Source organism: Lichenostomus cassidix, chromosome 4 (assembly GCF_008360975.1).
Source record: "Lichenostomus cassidix isolate B80296 chromosome 4, HeHo_3.0, whole genome shotgun sequence".
In the NCBI taxonomy this organism is placed as follows: domain Eukaryota; kingdom Metazoa; phylum Chordata; class Aves; order Passeriformes; family Meliphagidae; genus Lichenostomus; species Lichenostomus cassidix.
In genome coordinates this window covers 8,520,101-8,537,837 of record NC_139484.1, presented here as the reverse complement: position 1 = coordinate 8,537,837, position 17,737 = coordinate 8,520,101, and the positions used below count along the sequence as shown (strand labels likewise).

General features: G+C 38.5%; 1 protein-coding gene across 4 annotated transcripts in view; it reads right to left on the bottom strand.

Annotated features, from left to right (window-relative positions):
- USP53 (ubiquitin specific peptidase 53) overlaps window positions 1-13,521 on the bottom strand; it is a 28,987-nt gene extending 15,466 nt beyond the window's left edge. For 2 of the 4 annotated variants that reach the window (XM_085057786.1, XM_085057788.1), the window contains exons 1-8: window positions 13,371-13,521; window positions 6,846-7,541; window positions 5,035-5,127; window positions 2,379-2,513; window positions 1,200-1,313; window positions 1,031-1,113; window positions 606-711; window positions 53-199 (exon numbers count right to left, since the gene is read on the bottom strand). In XM_085057786.1, coding sequence (XP_084913912.1) covers window positions 53-199; window positions 606-711; window positions 1,031-1,113; window positions 1,200-1,313; window positions 2,379-2,513; window positions 5,035-5,127; window positions 6,846-6,989 — 822 coding nt within the window. In that variant the 5' untranslated portion in view covers window positions 6,990-7,541; window positions 13,371-13,521. Of the gene's footprint in view, window positions 1-52; window positions 200-605; window positions 712-1,030; window positions 1,114-1,199; window positions 1,314-2,378; window positions 2,514-5,034; window positions 5,128-6,845; window positions 7,542-12,940; window positions 13,213-13,370 lie in introns of those variants that run through there. The other 2 variants (XM_085057787.1, XM_085057789.1) reach the window with 2 other exon arrangements.
- Window positions 13,522-17,737: the final 4,216 nt, after the last annotated feature.

Genomic DNA, 17,737 nt, shown 5'->3' with positions numbered 1-17,737 from the left:
AAAGTAAAATTAAATTCTAGAAAAAGCAAAGAGTAAGTTTTAGGTCAGATACCCCCGGAAGATATAGTTGTGTTGCCAGATTCCGCATAACTTCTTCTGTCAGATCAGAGTGCTCTGAATCCCAGACTAAGCCAATGGTGACAATCTCAGGACAATTCATAAGAACACGACGAATTTTTATTTTTTGACCACAATTACTCTAGAAAAAGGAAACAAAAACCATGATGGGAGGGAAAACAAAAGCATTTTAAAAATGAAAGTCCAAAGGTGACAAAAATTAATTCAACAAAACAACTCTGCAATGGTCTTCTAATTCTAAAATTATTTATGGTGTTATTTCTAACTCTTTAAGGATAACATTCTTCATCATAAAAACACTTTGATGAAGACTACAGCTTAACTTCTATATCCAATCACCACCTTAAAACAAATCTCTATAACTGGAGAAATAAAACGTAAGTTTAAGGGCTTTGCTTACCCTAAGCTGACTGCTCTGAAGAAGCAACACATAATCCTGCTTTTAGAGGAGTACTTCTAGCCTGATTTAATATCCTAAAAAGTTCTCCCTTGAATCTTAAAGTAATGTAACATTTTTGTTTACTTACAGGACACTTTCTGTAATCATCAGCAGTATTTGCTGCCTGCAGCAATTCCGCGAACATTTCTGGCTTGAGACGTTCATGCCGCTCCATCATTTTTTCTACTTCATTACTAAAAAAAAATTTACATAACTGTGGATCTCCCTTCTTAAGAGTTAACAGACTTCAGTCAACTCTCAATTAACTATATTGTATAACTAAAAAGAAAACACACTGTGGTAAAAAGGTAGCAATACAAATTTTTTTTGTCAAACTCCCTCTACATCTTGCTTTTGAAATCCAAATTTTTTTTTTGGGCAGTATCTCAAAAATGTTGCAACAACAACAAAAAAATATTCATTTTCAACACTTCCAGCATTTCTCTGGCATGCTTTGCATATTATTAGACAGGTGTATATAGAAAAATGAGTAACGAGAATAAAAGCTCTCACCAGAGGGCTGTGGTGGAAATGTAACGCACAAATTCCGTAAAAGGCAACGGATCTGATGATGCTCCACAGCTGCGACACACACACTACAAAAATATAAATACTTTTTTTTTTATTTACTCAGGACAGAGAAAACAAGGTATTTATTAAAGCAATCAGATGAAGGTCTGACCTGCTCATACAGCGTCATAGCAAACTTCTGATGAGAAATACAGGATTTTGAAGTGCACATATCTGTTTCACTGTTTGGCACTAAGTGGAAATGAATCCTCTCAAGGATATTCTCCTGGAAATAAGTAATAATATATATGTAAACTGAACTGATGAAGTCAGAACACATGAAGAACACTAAAATTTAATACTCCAACTATGCCTCTTGGCTCCAAAAAGTACTGTGATTGCAATGAATTTGTTCCCTGAAACAGCATGGCCATTTTTCCCCCCCTTTTGACAAAAATACCAGAGGTAATGGGAAGAAGTGAATCTAATCAGGTAGATGAGACAGATGATTATTTCAGGAGTCCCATATGCATTTTGAACAGATGAAGCAGTAATAAGAGCCTCTCTTTCATGACTGCAAGATCTCAAACAGGCTCTTTCAGGAGTTCTCCACTGGATTTTCCCACATATGTGGAAAAGCATCTAGCAGGTAGGAATTAATTTGTGGATACTTCTAAAGGATGTCCAAAGCTGAAAGTAGCTCAAGCAGCACTCATTTCTTCTGCCCCTCAAATCCGTGTCTGAAGGGTAATACTGTAGGTGTTTTATGGTGAACATTTTCATTGTCTAACACAGAACCTCTTAGGAAGGTTCTTTTATCAGAGCTCTGTGCCATCTGGAGTCACATTTAAAGGCCGCAGCAGTGGCTTGTGTTTTTCAGTAAGACACTTCACTGAAGCAGAAAGTACCTACAGCAAGTTCAAGTATTCATTCACTCTTGGATAAGAAAATGGAAATTTCTTCTGCAGAAGAATTCAGCAATGAGCTGGCCAGTTGTAACACAATGTATTCCAACAGCTGATGATTGAATACTTGGAGGAACAGACTATATATTGAAACCCATAGGTGCCCCTCCTGAGAAGACAACCTTTCTCTCCATCAAAATACTTCTGAGAATGACTCAGAGTCCATCATCCTCCTGCTCTGCCTGAGCTACAGTTAAGGGAGGGGAGTATGGAGCAAATGCAGGAGTACTCCACCCCCCTTACCTGACACTCCCTGTGTCTGTCACCCTTAACTGGCATAAAGAAAGTCAGCAGTATTATGTTATTTGAATCCTACCTGTGAGCCTGGGACTACCAAAACCACTAATCTAACCCAATTCTACTCAATTCTCACGAAGAACTCTTACAAAGCATTCTGCTGCATCATCCATGAATCCAAGCTGGAAACGCTGCTCATCCTTGAAGCTTTCTGCAAGGGCATGTCTCATGTTATCTGATGGGAGGGCTTTTTCTCGACTGTGTTGGAATTGTGAAAAGATTGCCTAAGGAAGAAAAGCAATTACATAGTTTCATTAGCCACTTGCCTAGACACTGCAGTTCTACCCAAATACATGATTTCTTGCATAAACATGTAAAATATTTATATTTATCATGTTTATAGACCCATGAAACTTTCAAAGTTACAGCTTTCTCTTCAAGTTATTTAGTTTCTGTGTTCTGCAACTGATTCCTCTGTAAGAAATTATGGTGCTGAACTGAACACTTAACCTGTAGAACAACAACATATAGGATATAAAATTACAACTGATTGACCTGAGCTCCCAGAAGCAACACAAGCCCTATTCTGTAATTATACATATTTTTTAATTTGGCCACTGGAATAGCAGTTCATCCATATGTATCTCAGAATTACAGATGGTGTATACTTCTTAGGGCATAATGTAATACTACTTGGGTTAGCTTTACACCATCATTCATTAAATAATGACATATTTGCATTGCTACTTCAGAAGGGAGTGTATCTTTATTAACATTACGGATATGCAAAGACTCCCATAAATTAGATAGAATGCCCATAATCCTTGCTATGAAATTAGCTCAGTGCCAAACCAGCGCAGACAATATAAGAGATCTGCTCAATATCTGTAGTTCTGGAACATGATAATAAATTGCACTTGGTTTTTAATTCATTTCCCAGAAGAGAGAGTTGGCTGCTACTTTTCTTTTTGGCAGAAATACACATCCAAGTGAGCTCATCATTTAGCAAGTAAGGGAGGGTGATTTTGAAAGAACTGAAAGTTAAAAGCTATTAAATTAATTACATATTTGCAGATATTTAAAGGTGTATTCCACTATCAAGAATTCTAAGTCAAACTTTAAGGAGAACTGAAGAGACTAAAGACAAATCAGGAGAAGCCATGTAAAATATAAATAAGGATATGCATTCTTCACATAGGCTTCCTATGGTCAAAATCTGTTGGATAGAAGGCAAAGATGGAACAGATAAGCAAAGTTTCAGTGCTAACAAAAAGTGGTGTTTTAACCATGATGCATTCCAGGGAGTCTGTCACATATTTAATCTTCCTTCTCAAAACAAAATGCATGGACTACTGATAAAAATTTCAGCCACTATCCCCATGTATACATTGAAAATGAAGTTTTTAACAGATTTGGTGATACAGTTTAACTGTGCTTTGGAAACATTTATCACTTCTCATTTTGGCTGCTAGGTCATTTTTTGGTATGTAACAGAGCCTTATATATGCAGCTAAAAAAATTCAGTACAGATAAGCAGTTGTGCAGATAGGCATGCTCAGTTTAGTGGCCTGCATAGCCAAAGTCCCAGAATTTACTGGCTAAGCTTTTAGTTTATAGGAGAGACTGACATAGATAAAATATTCTTCCTCATTGTTGAACAGATAAGAGGGATTAAAATAGTCCAAGACCACAAAGGAACGCCAACCCAACCATAAAAATCTACCTAAGTCACGAACAAGTTACTGTTTATCCTCATCCAGCATATATATTGCATGAAAATTAAAATGTCCAAGATTCTGAACAAACAAAACAAACAAAATTACTCAACCACTATCTCTAAAGAGCCCAGAAAGCAAAACCAGTTGTGTACAGAACAGCTGAGGACAGATACTTCCAAATGAATTAACCACTCTCTTCTGAGGTCAGTACATGGAGATAAAGATCCCAACTACACTGTTAAAAAAATAACTAATCCCCTTCTAACCAACTCCAGGACAGGCATAAATACCACTTCTTATCAGTATTCTTGGGAATGTATCAAAATGGAAAGATGTCAGTCCAGGCAATGCAGGACATTCAGGCACAGTGAGCCATTGAGATCAATCACACAGGATGCATCATGGGAGTAACAAATCCCTCAAAAACCAGATACTTGAAAGAATAAAAAATTCCAAAATTCTAAGTTACAGCAGTCTTGTGAAGCAGCTGAAGGTAGTGTATGGCTTTAGGAGGTGATCTAAAGTGATGTAAAACCTAAACTAAAGCCATCACCCCAAGACAGAAGCAGGATTTAATCTGAAAACACTGCTGTGCCTGAGCTATGGCTAAGCACTTTATGCACTAAGAAAATCAAGTGCTTGGCACACAAAACCACCCTTATGCATTTTTTTTCCATTGGGATTTTTACCCTTTATCAGACACTAATATAATTAGCGTAAAGAAAAAAAACTTCACCTATATTCAAACATTACGGGAAAGAACAAAAGCATAAATATGCAAATAGAAGAAAAATATCTCCGAGAGGCTAACTAGAAATTTTAAAAGACAATATAAATTATTTGAACTTACAGAAGTCTTATGTTTAGGTAGACTAACATTGGGGTATGGAAAATTTCTTCTTTAAATACAAGAAAATATTACTCTTACAAACATCTGTTAAAAATGTCCTTAAATCTAAATTGCTTCTTTACACAAGAATGACTTGGTCACCCAGGCATAGCTATGATACAGACACAAATTAATAAAAATAATTTAAATTCTTTTCCCTTATTTTGAAATATGGATCTTCCAGAATTTATTATTTACCTTTAAAGCACAAAATATGCACGCATCTCCTTGACACACGTGTCCAGTTAAACCTCTTAAACTTCGTCGAAATATGTCAAGTTGCCATAATACCTATAAAAATAGTTTCAGAGAAAATAAGTGATGCATTCTAAAGGTTCTTCATTTAACACAACATAGCAAAGATTTTAATTGGCTTTTAATTTCCTATAACATACAACTTAAGTACTAATATTGCTGACAGAATTATGGTCCTTTTCTGTTAGCTTGGTAAATTGTGGAGGTGGAAATGAAAGTTCTACATTCACCACTTAAAATTTAGATCTGTCTTTTTAACTTTTTGAAACAATGTATTTTGGAAAAAGAACTAAAAGGAACTCTCAAGGAAACAAGCAGTAAGCTAAACTCTGTGCAGTTTTCTTAAAGCTCTACATAAGAGTCAAGTTTACATTACCTTCTATACAATATATCCTATATTACACTCTTACTAAAATGATTGCTGAAATACATTTGTTTTTCCACAGATCAAAATAATCATAATGCTTAAACAGGTATGTTTCTACCTCTTATTTGTGTTAATACCTTGCAAAAAGGTAATAATAGCTTGGCTACACTATGCTGCTTTCAATATCTAATGCTTGTGTACACATGAAGTGAAGCAGTTCAGAAAGTTGCCCGTTAAAAAAATAAAAACAAAACCCTAAAAATGAGTTGTCAATAGGCACAGTAAGAAAACAGCTGCAAATCCAGAGGGGAAGAAGTATCCTATCTATAAATATAAAAGCTAAAATGAATTAGGATGCATTTGAAAACGAAAGTCCAAAGCTCAGTTCTGAAGGTTGAGCAGAGGTTAAAAGAAAAGAAAGCAACACATTGCTCCTTGTAAAAGGGCAGTCACCAACCATCCGCCACTGTTTGATAAACAGCAGAGGGTTGTGAAGTAGTAGGATTGTCTGAAACTAGAACTAAAAATCACTCAGGGCTTAATTTTAGGGCACCTAAGTGAAAATAGCAGAACTGCAAGACAATATAGGTCATGCTGCTCCAACTGAATGCAAAACAGCAAGCACTCTACTGAATCTACACTAAATTTTTATTTTAAATATATATAGACACCATACATGCCCCATAGCTATACCTCTTGCATCTCCTAGGTGTAAATCCATGCCATTTTTAAGCCTTCCATTTTTTTTAGGAAGTCTACACATCTTTAATCCCTCTGCCAGCTTGAGAAATAATTCTGTACAATTTAAAAACATTCATGTCCAAGATCCGAGCATTACAAAAGTATCCTTTTATAAAGAGAATTCCAAGTCATATTTCTTTGGTATCAAGTATATCTCCTACTCTAATCCCACAAATCTTTCTTAAGATTAGAATCTAAGCTTTCACTATATGTGCATATTCTCATATACCCCAGTATCATAGACTCATATGCTAATTGTGAGAAAATGAGATTTTAATACAAATAGTGTCTTACTCAATACAAGTCATAATGGTTGCCCCACATAAAAAAGTGTCACGTAAATTTTGACAAGTAATAAAAGTGCCAAGTTTGACAGAAACATTACTTTTAAAATTCAAGCAGAAATTTTAAAGTTTTGACTCCTGCGTTTTCAAACACAAAAGGAAAGTTTTTCAAATATTCTTGGTGCATGCAAATAAAATTCTGTGCAACATTAAGTATTTAATACTCTCAATGCCTTAAAATTAAATGCTGAATAAAATTACCCTCACTTAGTGTCTTCTGCCTACAATTGTTATTTTTATTTCTCACACACACTTAGGAAAGTCTATTCAAAAAATGTTTAATAGATGAAGTTTTTTCTTACCTGAACAGCACTATTAAGAAAGCAGCTGTTTTGTCCGGGTTCATTTAATAAGCCTTTTGTAGGGGCCAGGGACAGGATACTTCCAGGCTGATAAACTTTTCCAAGGTTACCCCCAGGTTTTCTTAAGAATTTCACCCATGCCATTATTTTTTAGAGTTTATAATTGCAATGTTCACGTTTAAATATTTAAGGATATGATGGGTGCAAGGCAAAGAAGGTGGTTCTACAATAATATTTCTAAAGTCATGGCATTCCATTCAACTCTGTGCAAGAGTAACAATCCATGGGATTAAGTCCATTTTCCATGAGCAGCTGTCAGCCATCCATCAGGATCAGTCTCCCAGTAAACATACAGCTGAACAAAGGTTTTAACCCTCAGTCTTTAAAAAAAATATAAATAAAGGTGTCCAGTTAAGGTTAAAACATTTTAGAAGTCGCTAGAATAAAAGTTCTTATTAAGCAATTTGCACAGTAACTGACTTCTTCCAGGGATATCAATAAAGTATTACTATAAACCATTAGTTGTACTATATTGAAAGTTTACAAATATATATCAGAGAAATTGAAAACTCTTGACAGGTGTTATACTCCTGTTCTCTCATTTTGTTCCATCTTCTTTTTACTTCTAACTGTAACCCATTAAATATATTCCAGTTTAGAAGACTCCATGTTTATTTCATTCTCTTTCCAGTGAGCCTGAAATAAGAAAAAAGCAGAAATTATTTTAAAAATTCCAAAATGTTAAAGACCTTCTAAATCAGAAAAGAGATCATGGCTAAAATAATCTCTTAATCTAAAGGCAGATGCAATGGCCAAGGGATAAGAAAAAAATTGCCACCTAAAAACTGTTTTTAAGGCAGAAAAATTAATTTTTTAATCATAATTTATTATCTTCTGATTTTTTATGCATCTCTAAAGACCACAACAAAATTGCTGTAAAGGCTCTCCTCATAACATGCAACAGCTTATATAAAGACCATGTAATAGCAAGAACATTCTGGTCATTGCCTCAATAAACTATTCCAAGATTTTCCAACAATAAGAGCTGTTTCTCTCATTGTTGAAGGAGAATGTTTAAGGTTAAATGACTCCATTTCCAGAACATCCCCACAATCACATGTCAAGCCCAAGCAGTGATCCTCTCACAACAATGAATTATTCTGTCGCTTTGGCATTACTACATCACCCACATAAACATTTGAAGGAATGGCACAGAACAGAATACATTGAAATAAACCGAAGCAATTAGGGTTGCATTTGTGGGAAAGAAGAAAAAATAAAATGCTGAAATGTGGGCCTCACATTCCAACTCAGATATTCACCTTAGATTTAAAAAGCATGAGTGATACTAAAGACATATCAGTATACTTCAAAACTTGCAGCTTCTCACTACAATTCTTTCCACTGTGCAAACTTTTAAATATTAATGAAAAGCATTAAACAACAAAAAATTAATTGTGTAGTTGGAATACAGTACAAATTGGAAGATAACATTCCCCAGCTCAGAACAAGTAACACCACATTCACACAAAACAGTTCTATAGCTCTCAAATACTGTACAGCTGGGGTATGTAGCTTTCAAAAATACCTGCAGGAAGTCTTGCACCCCTAAAACCATTTCCCTTTATTTAAGAGAAATATTGGTACTTGCTTGTATTAAAAAAAAAAAATTAATAACTGGAACGTAACCAAAAATCTCATTTGCCCCATGAATAATCAGATGGGTTCTGTTTGTTTACTGATGTTACTGTATCTCACCCGTAAGTAATTTGATTTAATAATACTGGAGATAGTAAGTGTGATTTGTGGCAGCATTGAGCAAGGAGTCTGAAATCTAACTGCAAACTGACCTTGACAGAACATCATGTAACAGTTTTGCTTTCTTTATGTTCACTCCAATAAACTCAGAAAGAGGAAAGGGAAAGAAAATGTAGCTGGAAATGTGTATCAGTTTCAGATCTTATTAGAAATGCACACACTGTTTTGGAAACAAGAGCTCATCCGGAACAACTGAAGATAATGACAAAGAGCATTCATTTACTAAGGACTTGCAGGAAGTAATTTTCTCTTGCATTTCAGGGATGCCCCAGAACTAACATTCCATACACCAAGCATTTAGCTGTTGGGGTGGATTTCAGGAAAAGTTATAATGATTCACTGCAAGAATTGAACAAAAAAATGCTTCTAGATTAGTGCGATGTTACCATCCCACTGCATTAAAATTCTTCCTGTTTAATTTCACATCCACAATATTTTGAGTACAAATAATTCCATCTATAACACAATCTTACTCTGATATACTGCAGAACACATTCATCGCACAGTTTTCACATGTAGAAGTTCCACTGCACCTTTTTTCTCCACTGCATCAAATACTAAGGTGCATGGCTTGCCCTTCAGACTACAGGAATTCATTTTGGACAACTGTTCTCAACCAAAGACACTAAATAAGGGCTGTAAGCCCTCAAACCAACGTCTATTTACCAGCCTAACTTCTTCCACCTTGCCCACTTTCAGTCCCTGTTCTTCAGCCACCACTGATCTCATGAAGCACCTAGCTACCCTTAGTTGTGCAGCCTTACAGGACAAAACACATGCCTGTCAAAAATTTCTGGCACTTGCCTTTATAGCTTGCAGAACAACAAACCCACTTGTCAGCAGAACTGCACGTTATCACCTGCTTGCTTGGTACACCCAAGCACGTAACTGTGACTGGCACGGACTTCTCAGTGTTAAGAAGCAGTGTCACTAAAGAAGCCTAGAAAGCAATGCAGCTGATATTTTGCCTAAACAATCACTTCGTGCAAGCACATTTGGGTTTAAGCATCTTGGATATCCTTTTAGATAAAACTGATGAGATAAACAGTTGGCTCTGTGATCACTGGAACTGCCAGTGCCTGGGCTCCTGATAATTTTCTGTCTCATGGCTGAGTTCTCACAGTTTTCTCCCCACATGGGGCATAAGCCACCTCTGCTCCTCACATCATCTTAAAAGGTCTCTCTCTTCCAGCCAGCTGCCTCTTTTCATGCACTTTCTAAATACATAATCATATTTGAGGCTTCTATCCCTTCTGTCAAATTGAGTGGAAACCTGCCAATAAGTTCAAAAGTTGTTGATTGCCTCTATCTCTGAAATTTGGCTGAAGAACAGTTATTTACATCTTCTTGGCTTCACTTTGCAACTATTCTCAGTGTGTTCCACAGATTACTAACGGCAAACCTTTCTCATGCCCAGTGCTGGGGTTGCTTTTAAGCCACACAAGTTTTTTGCTTCTGCTTCAGTTCATGCCTCTGTGCTGAGCCTGGCAATCCCACCCAACAGTCTGACAGCTCTGGGAAATCAACTCCTAAACTGATGTAACTGAGGAATTTAGACACAAGACAACAAGAATTGTGAAGGAAGAGTGCTGAAATACACGATGAGAGAATAAAACCATGATGGGAAACTACTAAAGATCTCTGCAATGAGCCAACATTATTAGGACTGGGGTTACTCTCCCCTCCTCAAAAGAATGAAATTCATCAAAAAATTCAACGACTTGCAACTGCAAGAATTTGAGTGAAGGGTTTTCATTAAAATCACCATTTTTTGTCAATGGAACAAAAATCTGATTTGTATTGTGACAGTGTGTGGGGTTGCAGTGATTTTTCCCTTTGTTTGAAAGCAGAAATAAACGGTGCAGCTGCTTCAAAAATGTAGAAAAAGACCAAAATTTGAAAGCAACCTCTTACACACACCTCAATGAGGCTAAATCACAATTTTTTTGGTCCCTACACAGAGTCTGTCCCCTTCCACCTTTAGCCCCCTGTGAAATGTATTTGTCAACAGATCTCACACACCCTAAGATACATGGAATTCTTTTAGCAGTGACCAGTCTTTGAAAATTATACTATTCCCTTCAAAAGTTGCCACAGAAATATGTCTACAGGAATGCAAATTCTCACTATTTTAAACATCAGAGAGGGAGGAAAACTTCATTAATAGCACTTACTTGCAATACACGTAAGAAGAAACAAGAACACTAAAAGACAAGACCAATACCAGTATATTACCACTGGCTGGTATTGGTCTGACACATTCTTTCTCCTTTGGTCACTGACTCAATAAGTTCCCAAAGGACCAAAGGAGTATTTGATGGTATCTCCTCTAGAAATTTTTCCAAACAATCCCTGAAGATTTTAAACCCAGAACTTGCTCTGTTTTCAAGATCTCTATTGTCTCTCCTTGAGCGCTTGCCTATTTAGCTGCTCCTCATATGCCAAACCACTGCTCCTGCACGTCACACTTCTCTGTATCCTTGCAGGACAGACAGCCAGAAGTGTAGATGCTGTCCCAGATGGCTTTTGTATAAGTGTACCATTTTTTGCTTTAAGCTGTTCCAATAAAAACTTTCCTGTCTGCATCAAAACTAAAACAACAGGTTCACAGCTCAGCCTCCCTCATCTATTACAATGAGAAACTGACTTCAGAAATAGCAACAATGGGAATTCTGAGTAAAGATTTTGGAGAACACAAATTTCCAGCCTATGACACAGGCCAGCATTTACAGTGAATCATCACACTGACACTACGGAGAAGATTTTTGTTTCTCTGTCTTCTTACTGCTTTACACATTATTTATTCAAAGACTACAATGTACTCTTTCCTGAGCCTCAGAAAGAACGTATCTTTACAGCAATAATTTTCACGCTTGCCTATTTCACATTTGCCCAGATTGATTGCCTTTGCCTTTCAGTTGTTTGATCTGTGCAGATGTTAGATCATTAACAAATTATCAGAATACCAAATTCTGCTCCTTCCTGAAAAGCTTGCTGATTTCTTAAGTCACCAGGAATTGCAAGGAATGGCAATGTGAGCATAATCTTTAAGCCCACACATTTTAAAGGCTTGACCAAAAAAACCAACCAACCAAAAAAAAGTTTGAACGTCTGAATCACTACACTTCATATATTTCTCCTAGAACAAGTCCTGTAAAAATTTTCCTACAAACATTTCACTCAGTCTACACATCTAAAACGGTGATCCAACCTCAAGCCATCATCACGACATCACTAACCCCAACAAACTCCAATTTGTATCTGCTTAAAACATGAGATTTCTGAAGAATTCTGTGAATGGGTTTTGCTCCCATCACTACATTCCTCAGTGACTAAACTGTTTTACTCTATCATGAGGCATTAACCAAGGAAAAACAACAAAGTGCTGCTACCAATACCTTGGAAAGGAGCATAACCAAAACATGTGATAGTGCCAATATCCTGACACCCTTTGGGTCTCACACCCAAATAATTTTGTCAGTACCACATCATGCACACTGTATGGACAAAAAAGATTCTGCACTAACAAGGCTTGATATGAAAGTCAAGTGCATATTTTCTGTGTTTTTACTGTCAACATCCCACTGGTCAAGAATAATAACTTTTTATACAAGTAATTTGATACTTAAAAAATAAGCAGTAAGTACCTCTTACTTTGCAACAATTTGTTAGTGGAAGAAAGGATTATCTACTATTTGACACGGCTAATTTATAGTCAGATTATAGCATGAGGTCTCAGTATTTTGACACAAAAAAACACCCTTTCATTCCACAAGAAAAGACCAGGTAATCATAAAATCAGTCAAGGCATTTTCCATTGCCTTGGGGTGGAAGGGGATACTGCATCATCAATCAGGCACAGTACTGTTTGCACGATTAAGTTGCAGTTCTTAAAATAATCCTACTAGCTTCAAAGTTAAGAAAGCTTAAGTGGTTTGGTGTTTGGTGTTTTCGGTGGGGGTTGCATGGGCAAAATAAAGCACTAAGTAGAGATACGTAAAACTCACACTTATTCTGGGAAGGGACAAGCACACGTTGAGAGAACAAGTCATGGTTCCTCTGAAAAGCTGATTTTACAGTATTTGCATTGAAAATCAAAGTAAGGGATATAGGTAAACTTAGAAGAGATGCTAAGCAGGTGATTTGCGTACATTTGCAAAGGGGCATGTGGCATCTACCCACATGCCCCTGAAACTCTATCTGTACGAACGCAGAGCAAACAACTCTGCCTCCAAAACGCCGCAAACTGATTAAATTTCAAACAGCTCCAACACTACTTGTAGTGGCATTTCCTGTTCCAGCCAGCCTCTGGAAACACTCCTCAAGAACTCGCTGGTGTGGGCATGCGAGCGCCGCGTTGAACATTAACCGCGCACGGCGGCTCGCTCGGAGCCGCACCGTCCGCGCTCCGCTTACACAACGCGCGGGGGCAGCGCCGGCCGAGCCCCGGAGCTGCCGCTGACCCCCACCCACGCAGCCTCGGCAGGGATTTAACCCCCGCCACCCCGCCGGCCGCGAGGAGGCGGCGGTCCTGTCCCCCGGCACTCCGCGCCCCGTCCTCACCTCGGCATCGCGGCCACAGCGGTGCCCGACCCCTGGCCCGGGCCGACCCCCGCCCGCTGCTCATCCCCTGCCCCACCTCCCGTCCCACCCGCGGCTCATCCCCTACCCCGCTCCCGGCTCGCTCCCCGAAGACCCGCGGCTCACCGGCGGCTCCTGAAGCAGCTCCTCTCCCGCCCCCTCCCGGCGGCGTCTCCGACACGGCCCCGCCCTCACGGCAACTTTTGCTTCTCCCGCTTCCCGCTCCTCCTTCGCGCTCCCCTCCCCGGCCCGGCGCCGCTGCGCCTGCGCAGTGCGGCGGCAGGCGGGACGCTGTCCCAGAGCGGTGTCCCGGATATTCCCGAGCCAGGGCGGGCAGTCAGGCAGGCAGGGAGGGGAGAAACCATTGGCCGCGCCCCCGACGGTGCGCATGCGCAGTGCGCGCGCGGGAGGGTGCGCGAGGCCGGGGGCGCCTGAGGGGAGCCGTGGCGCCTGAGGCGGTGGGGGAGCGGGACTCGGATCCCTGTCCTGCCCGAGGTGCAGGGCGAGCCGTGGCGAGCTAAGGGCTGTCAGAACCCCGCTCTTCCCTCCGCGCCTGGGCGCTGCTCGAGGGCACAGCCGTCCAGGGTTTGAAGGCCGCAGTGGGTGCCTCTCAGATACTCAGGTTTGGAGTTCACAAGCAGTTAAAATGAGTGCCGCGGCGCTTGTTTTTTCCAGCAATTGTTTTGCAGTTCTCATTGCAGGATATCTGGCTGTGCGCGTTGGCTTTCCTTTAGATGCCCATGGAATGGCACTGGCAGAGTGACTTGGGAGCCAAATGCCTCACAAGTGTATATCCACCTCAGAGCCGCGTTTGACTTCCATGAGGCCCAGAAAGATCCTACGATATCATTATTTTATCTGTCACCTGCCCCAGAGTCACTACCTCAAAGTCGTGTTCCCTCTGATTTTTATCTGCTCTGTTATTTTGGCCAGGGAGGGGTGTTTCCTTTTCTTATTTGAGATAGGAATTCCATATGCACGAATGCTCGTATTTCTGGTTGCTCAAGTACCTTTTATATTCCACTATTATGATCATTTTCCTGAATAAACATGTAGATTTCACTAACACATTTCATTTCTAGATTAGCAGTGATATTTTAGATGCTACCACACCCAACATCAATCCTAGGCACATGCTGATGGATACAACTTGTATTCTTTCTTTTCCAGGTTTTTTTTTTTTTTTCAATAGTCTTCCAGGAATGGAAAAGTGCTTCTGTGCCTATGAGCATGATCAGTTTTCCAGCAGCTTCTTCTGCAATAGTAAATTAAATAATTTCCCTGTAAAGTTCCATTCCTGCATCTATTTTAGGTCATCCAGATTACAAAATGACTGTGTGGAATACAAGGCACTGCAACAAATTAGCTCACTGCCTTAAATACTACATTTTTGTTGTTCTTGTATCCATTTTTATAAAACATGGACACAGTTTCATCAGATTACTCTTTGCTACTGTTTCTTCCATTGTATTGCTAGTATAAAAAGCCCACTAGCAAAGCACTTTTAGCAGGTTCACTCTCCAATGTTTTTCACGAACTTTTAGTTTTGGTGATACTTTGGAAGATTTTAATTAAATTTTCCAGACTTTTGTTTTATATATACAGATACAGATTAGATAGACAGATAGACAGACACATTTTTCAGTGATTTCTGTAATCATGTTCACAGACAGGAGTTATTTAATACAGGATTTGCATGAAATGTTTTTTCCTAAGATGTCGTAGCCAGTAACTGACAAATATATACTTTTTAATTTTTAACAGATACCATACTTGCTTGCTCTCATGTTCTTAAAATTTTCCCTAGAATTTGTGATTTTTTTAAAGGGGAATTGAATATCTGATTAATTGTTCTGAGATTTGTACAGTATCTTGGCACAATAAGCATTCTTGGGGTGGGGGGGGAGATTTGTTTAGGTCTTTCTTAGCTGTTTATTGACAGGTTCTCACTAGAAATTTAAGGGTAAAAACATGTTGAAAGTCAGTGTGTTAACATGACAATTAAAAATCTAATTTTGTGTTAGTGCATCTTGTTATTGTACGCTTACAAAAACTTACATTCTGCTGATTATTTTGGGTAATGTCAGTTCAGTCCTTGATCCCTGCATTACTTCTTTGCAAAGCCAGTCAAGCAAAGGAATCTGTGTATCCCAAAGTGGGATTATGACCTCATTCTGATTATGACCTCATTTTGATATTTTTGCTTCTCCCTGAACTCTGCTTTTCTTGTTTGCCTCTGCCCTTTCTTCAGCACGGATTTGTTTTTCACCACTAATCTTTAGAAGTCCCTTAGGATTTATATAATTTCTTCTGTTAGTTTTTTTCTCTCAGAACAAGTATGGCCTGTGAGCTTTAATTATAGTATATTTTAAGATTCTCTAGCAGTGAATCTTAACAGAGTCTTCCACACACAGTTCAGGCAGAGAGTGACACAGGTGCAGCACAGGAAACCCTAAATGAGGTAGCAGAAGAATTTTAAAATTAGAATAAATGGTGCACAATACGAAACAATGCTAGCAGGGCAAAATATTTCCTGCTGCCGTTTGTGGCAGTATAGGATATGTGCTGGGCATGATGCAGAAAAATGTTTATGTGGATTTATAAGTACATTTTGGTAATACTAATAACATAGATTGTTACGCTGAAGAGTTAATAGAGAGCTGAAGAGGTGTTAAAATTGCAGGAGAGGGGTTGAAGGAGGTGGGTTCAGGGTGTGACACAAAGGACCAAGCTGGAAGGGAATGGAGGCAGAACATACCCAGATCCTTCAGCACATCCAAGGCACTGGAGTTTTGCACATGTCCCCTCCAGGTTAAAACACATTTATGGATAGTTATGTGCCAAAAGAAAAATCTTAACATAGTTAGGAGGCATCAAAATGTTTAAAAGTGGTTGCATTAAATATTTTTCCTCAATGCTGCAGGCATCATACATCGTTTTCCTCAATGAATGAACTGCAACTCTATGTTTCACAGCTGCACACAAGGGTTTGGTTTTGTGTTACAATTTTTCTGTTCCAGTGCCATTTATATACATATACATATACATATACATATACATATATATTTTTTTTTTTTTTTTTTAATATGCATGTTTCTATGAACATTTTCATACCGGTAGTTGTACTGGAACCTGGAACACCTGTACTCTAATTTCTTTCATGTTTCTTCTTAATGCTTGGAACATGTTTACAACAACCTTTTCAATTGATTGCTATCCTCTTCATGTTCAAATATTTAATAAAAAATTATGTCTGCTCTAATTCTTCTTGGAGAGGTAGAATACTAAAGTCTGTGGGTTTTTTTTAAAAAATAGTTAAGCAAGGCTTTATTGAGTCATTGATTTTTTCATTGTTGCTCTTGTCTTCTGCATGAATATTTCTCCCTCCTCATGAGCTGTTTATCATGTGAAAACAACTGTGTCTGTACTTACTGGAGTATTTTGCAAAAAATAAATTACCAAATTACATGTAGGGTCTGAGGCAGAAAATTCCACAAGCCAATGCAGAATTACTTTTCAGAAGCATTTTCACTGCATTTAATTCAGCACTACACATTACACTGCCTGTTAGGGTCCAGTGTAATGTCTGGTCTGTCATAAACAATTCAAATGTGATCGAGTACCATTTAGCATTGACTTTTAGACACTTATGAGATAATGCCCATTTAATTGAAAAATATGTTTAATTCCAGTGGAGGAAAACTGCCATCATATTTTTATGAAGTAATTACTGAGCTCAGAAGAGAGTGTTTGAGGCTGTGCTACTCTTCTCAGGAGAAAAAAAGGTAAAGAGAATCATTCTTCTGGAAGAAAATGTAATTTGAAAGATACCAAAGACACCGGGCCCTATTCTGCATGGGCTGTAGCAGGATAAAGTTTCATTAGGTAAGGGAAGGTTTACTTCAGAATATGTGATTTTTCCATGTTCTCTGCCTTTGGGGTATTGTCAGATCATATGTTTAAACAGTTCTGCCTGGAGAGGAGGAGAAAAACCTCAAATTCCAAGATGTTCTTGTAGTTGCTTGTCTTCAGGAGCAATGCTTTTTTGCTGAGTGATTCGCTCAGTGTGCTACATAATTCTGCAAGAGTTAAGGAAAACATCCTGGTAGGAAAGAAAGCCATAGAGGTGCAAAAGAACCAGAGAAAAGGTAAATTGTATTTTTATTATTTGTGACATAAAATAGCCATCATATGCATTTGCTATGGGTTCTGCAGGGAAGCACTAACAACACTTTAGCCCAAGTTCTCTAAAGCTGTATGCTCAGCTGCATTGCCACAGAAAGATCCAAAACAAGAGCAGAACAAGTGAAAAATATGTCTTCAGCTTGCAGGAAGCTACATGCGGATGTGTTATCTTATGGGCAACTTTCCCTAAGTTTCCAGTGCTCAAATCTTCCCTACCAGGAGCACCTATTCCCATAACATTTCCTTTTAAACACACTCTAGCAGTGTTTTCCTCATGTAGTCTGTAGCAAGCAGTCACATGAAGCTTA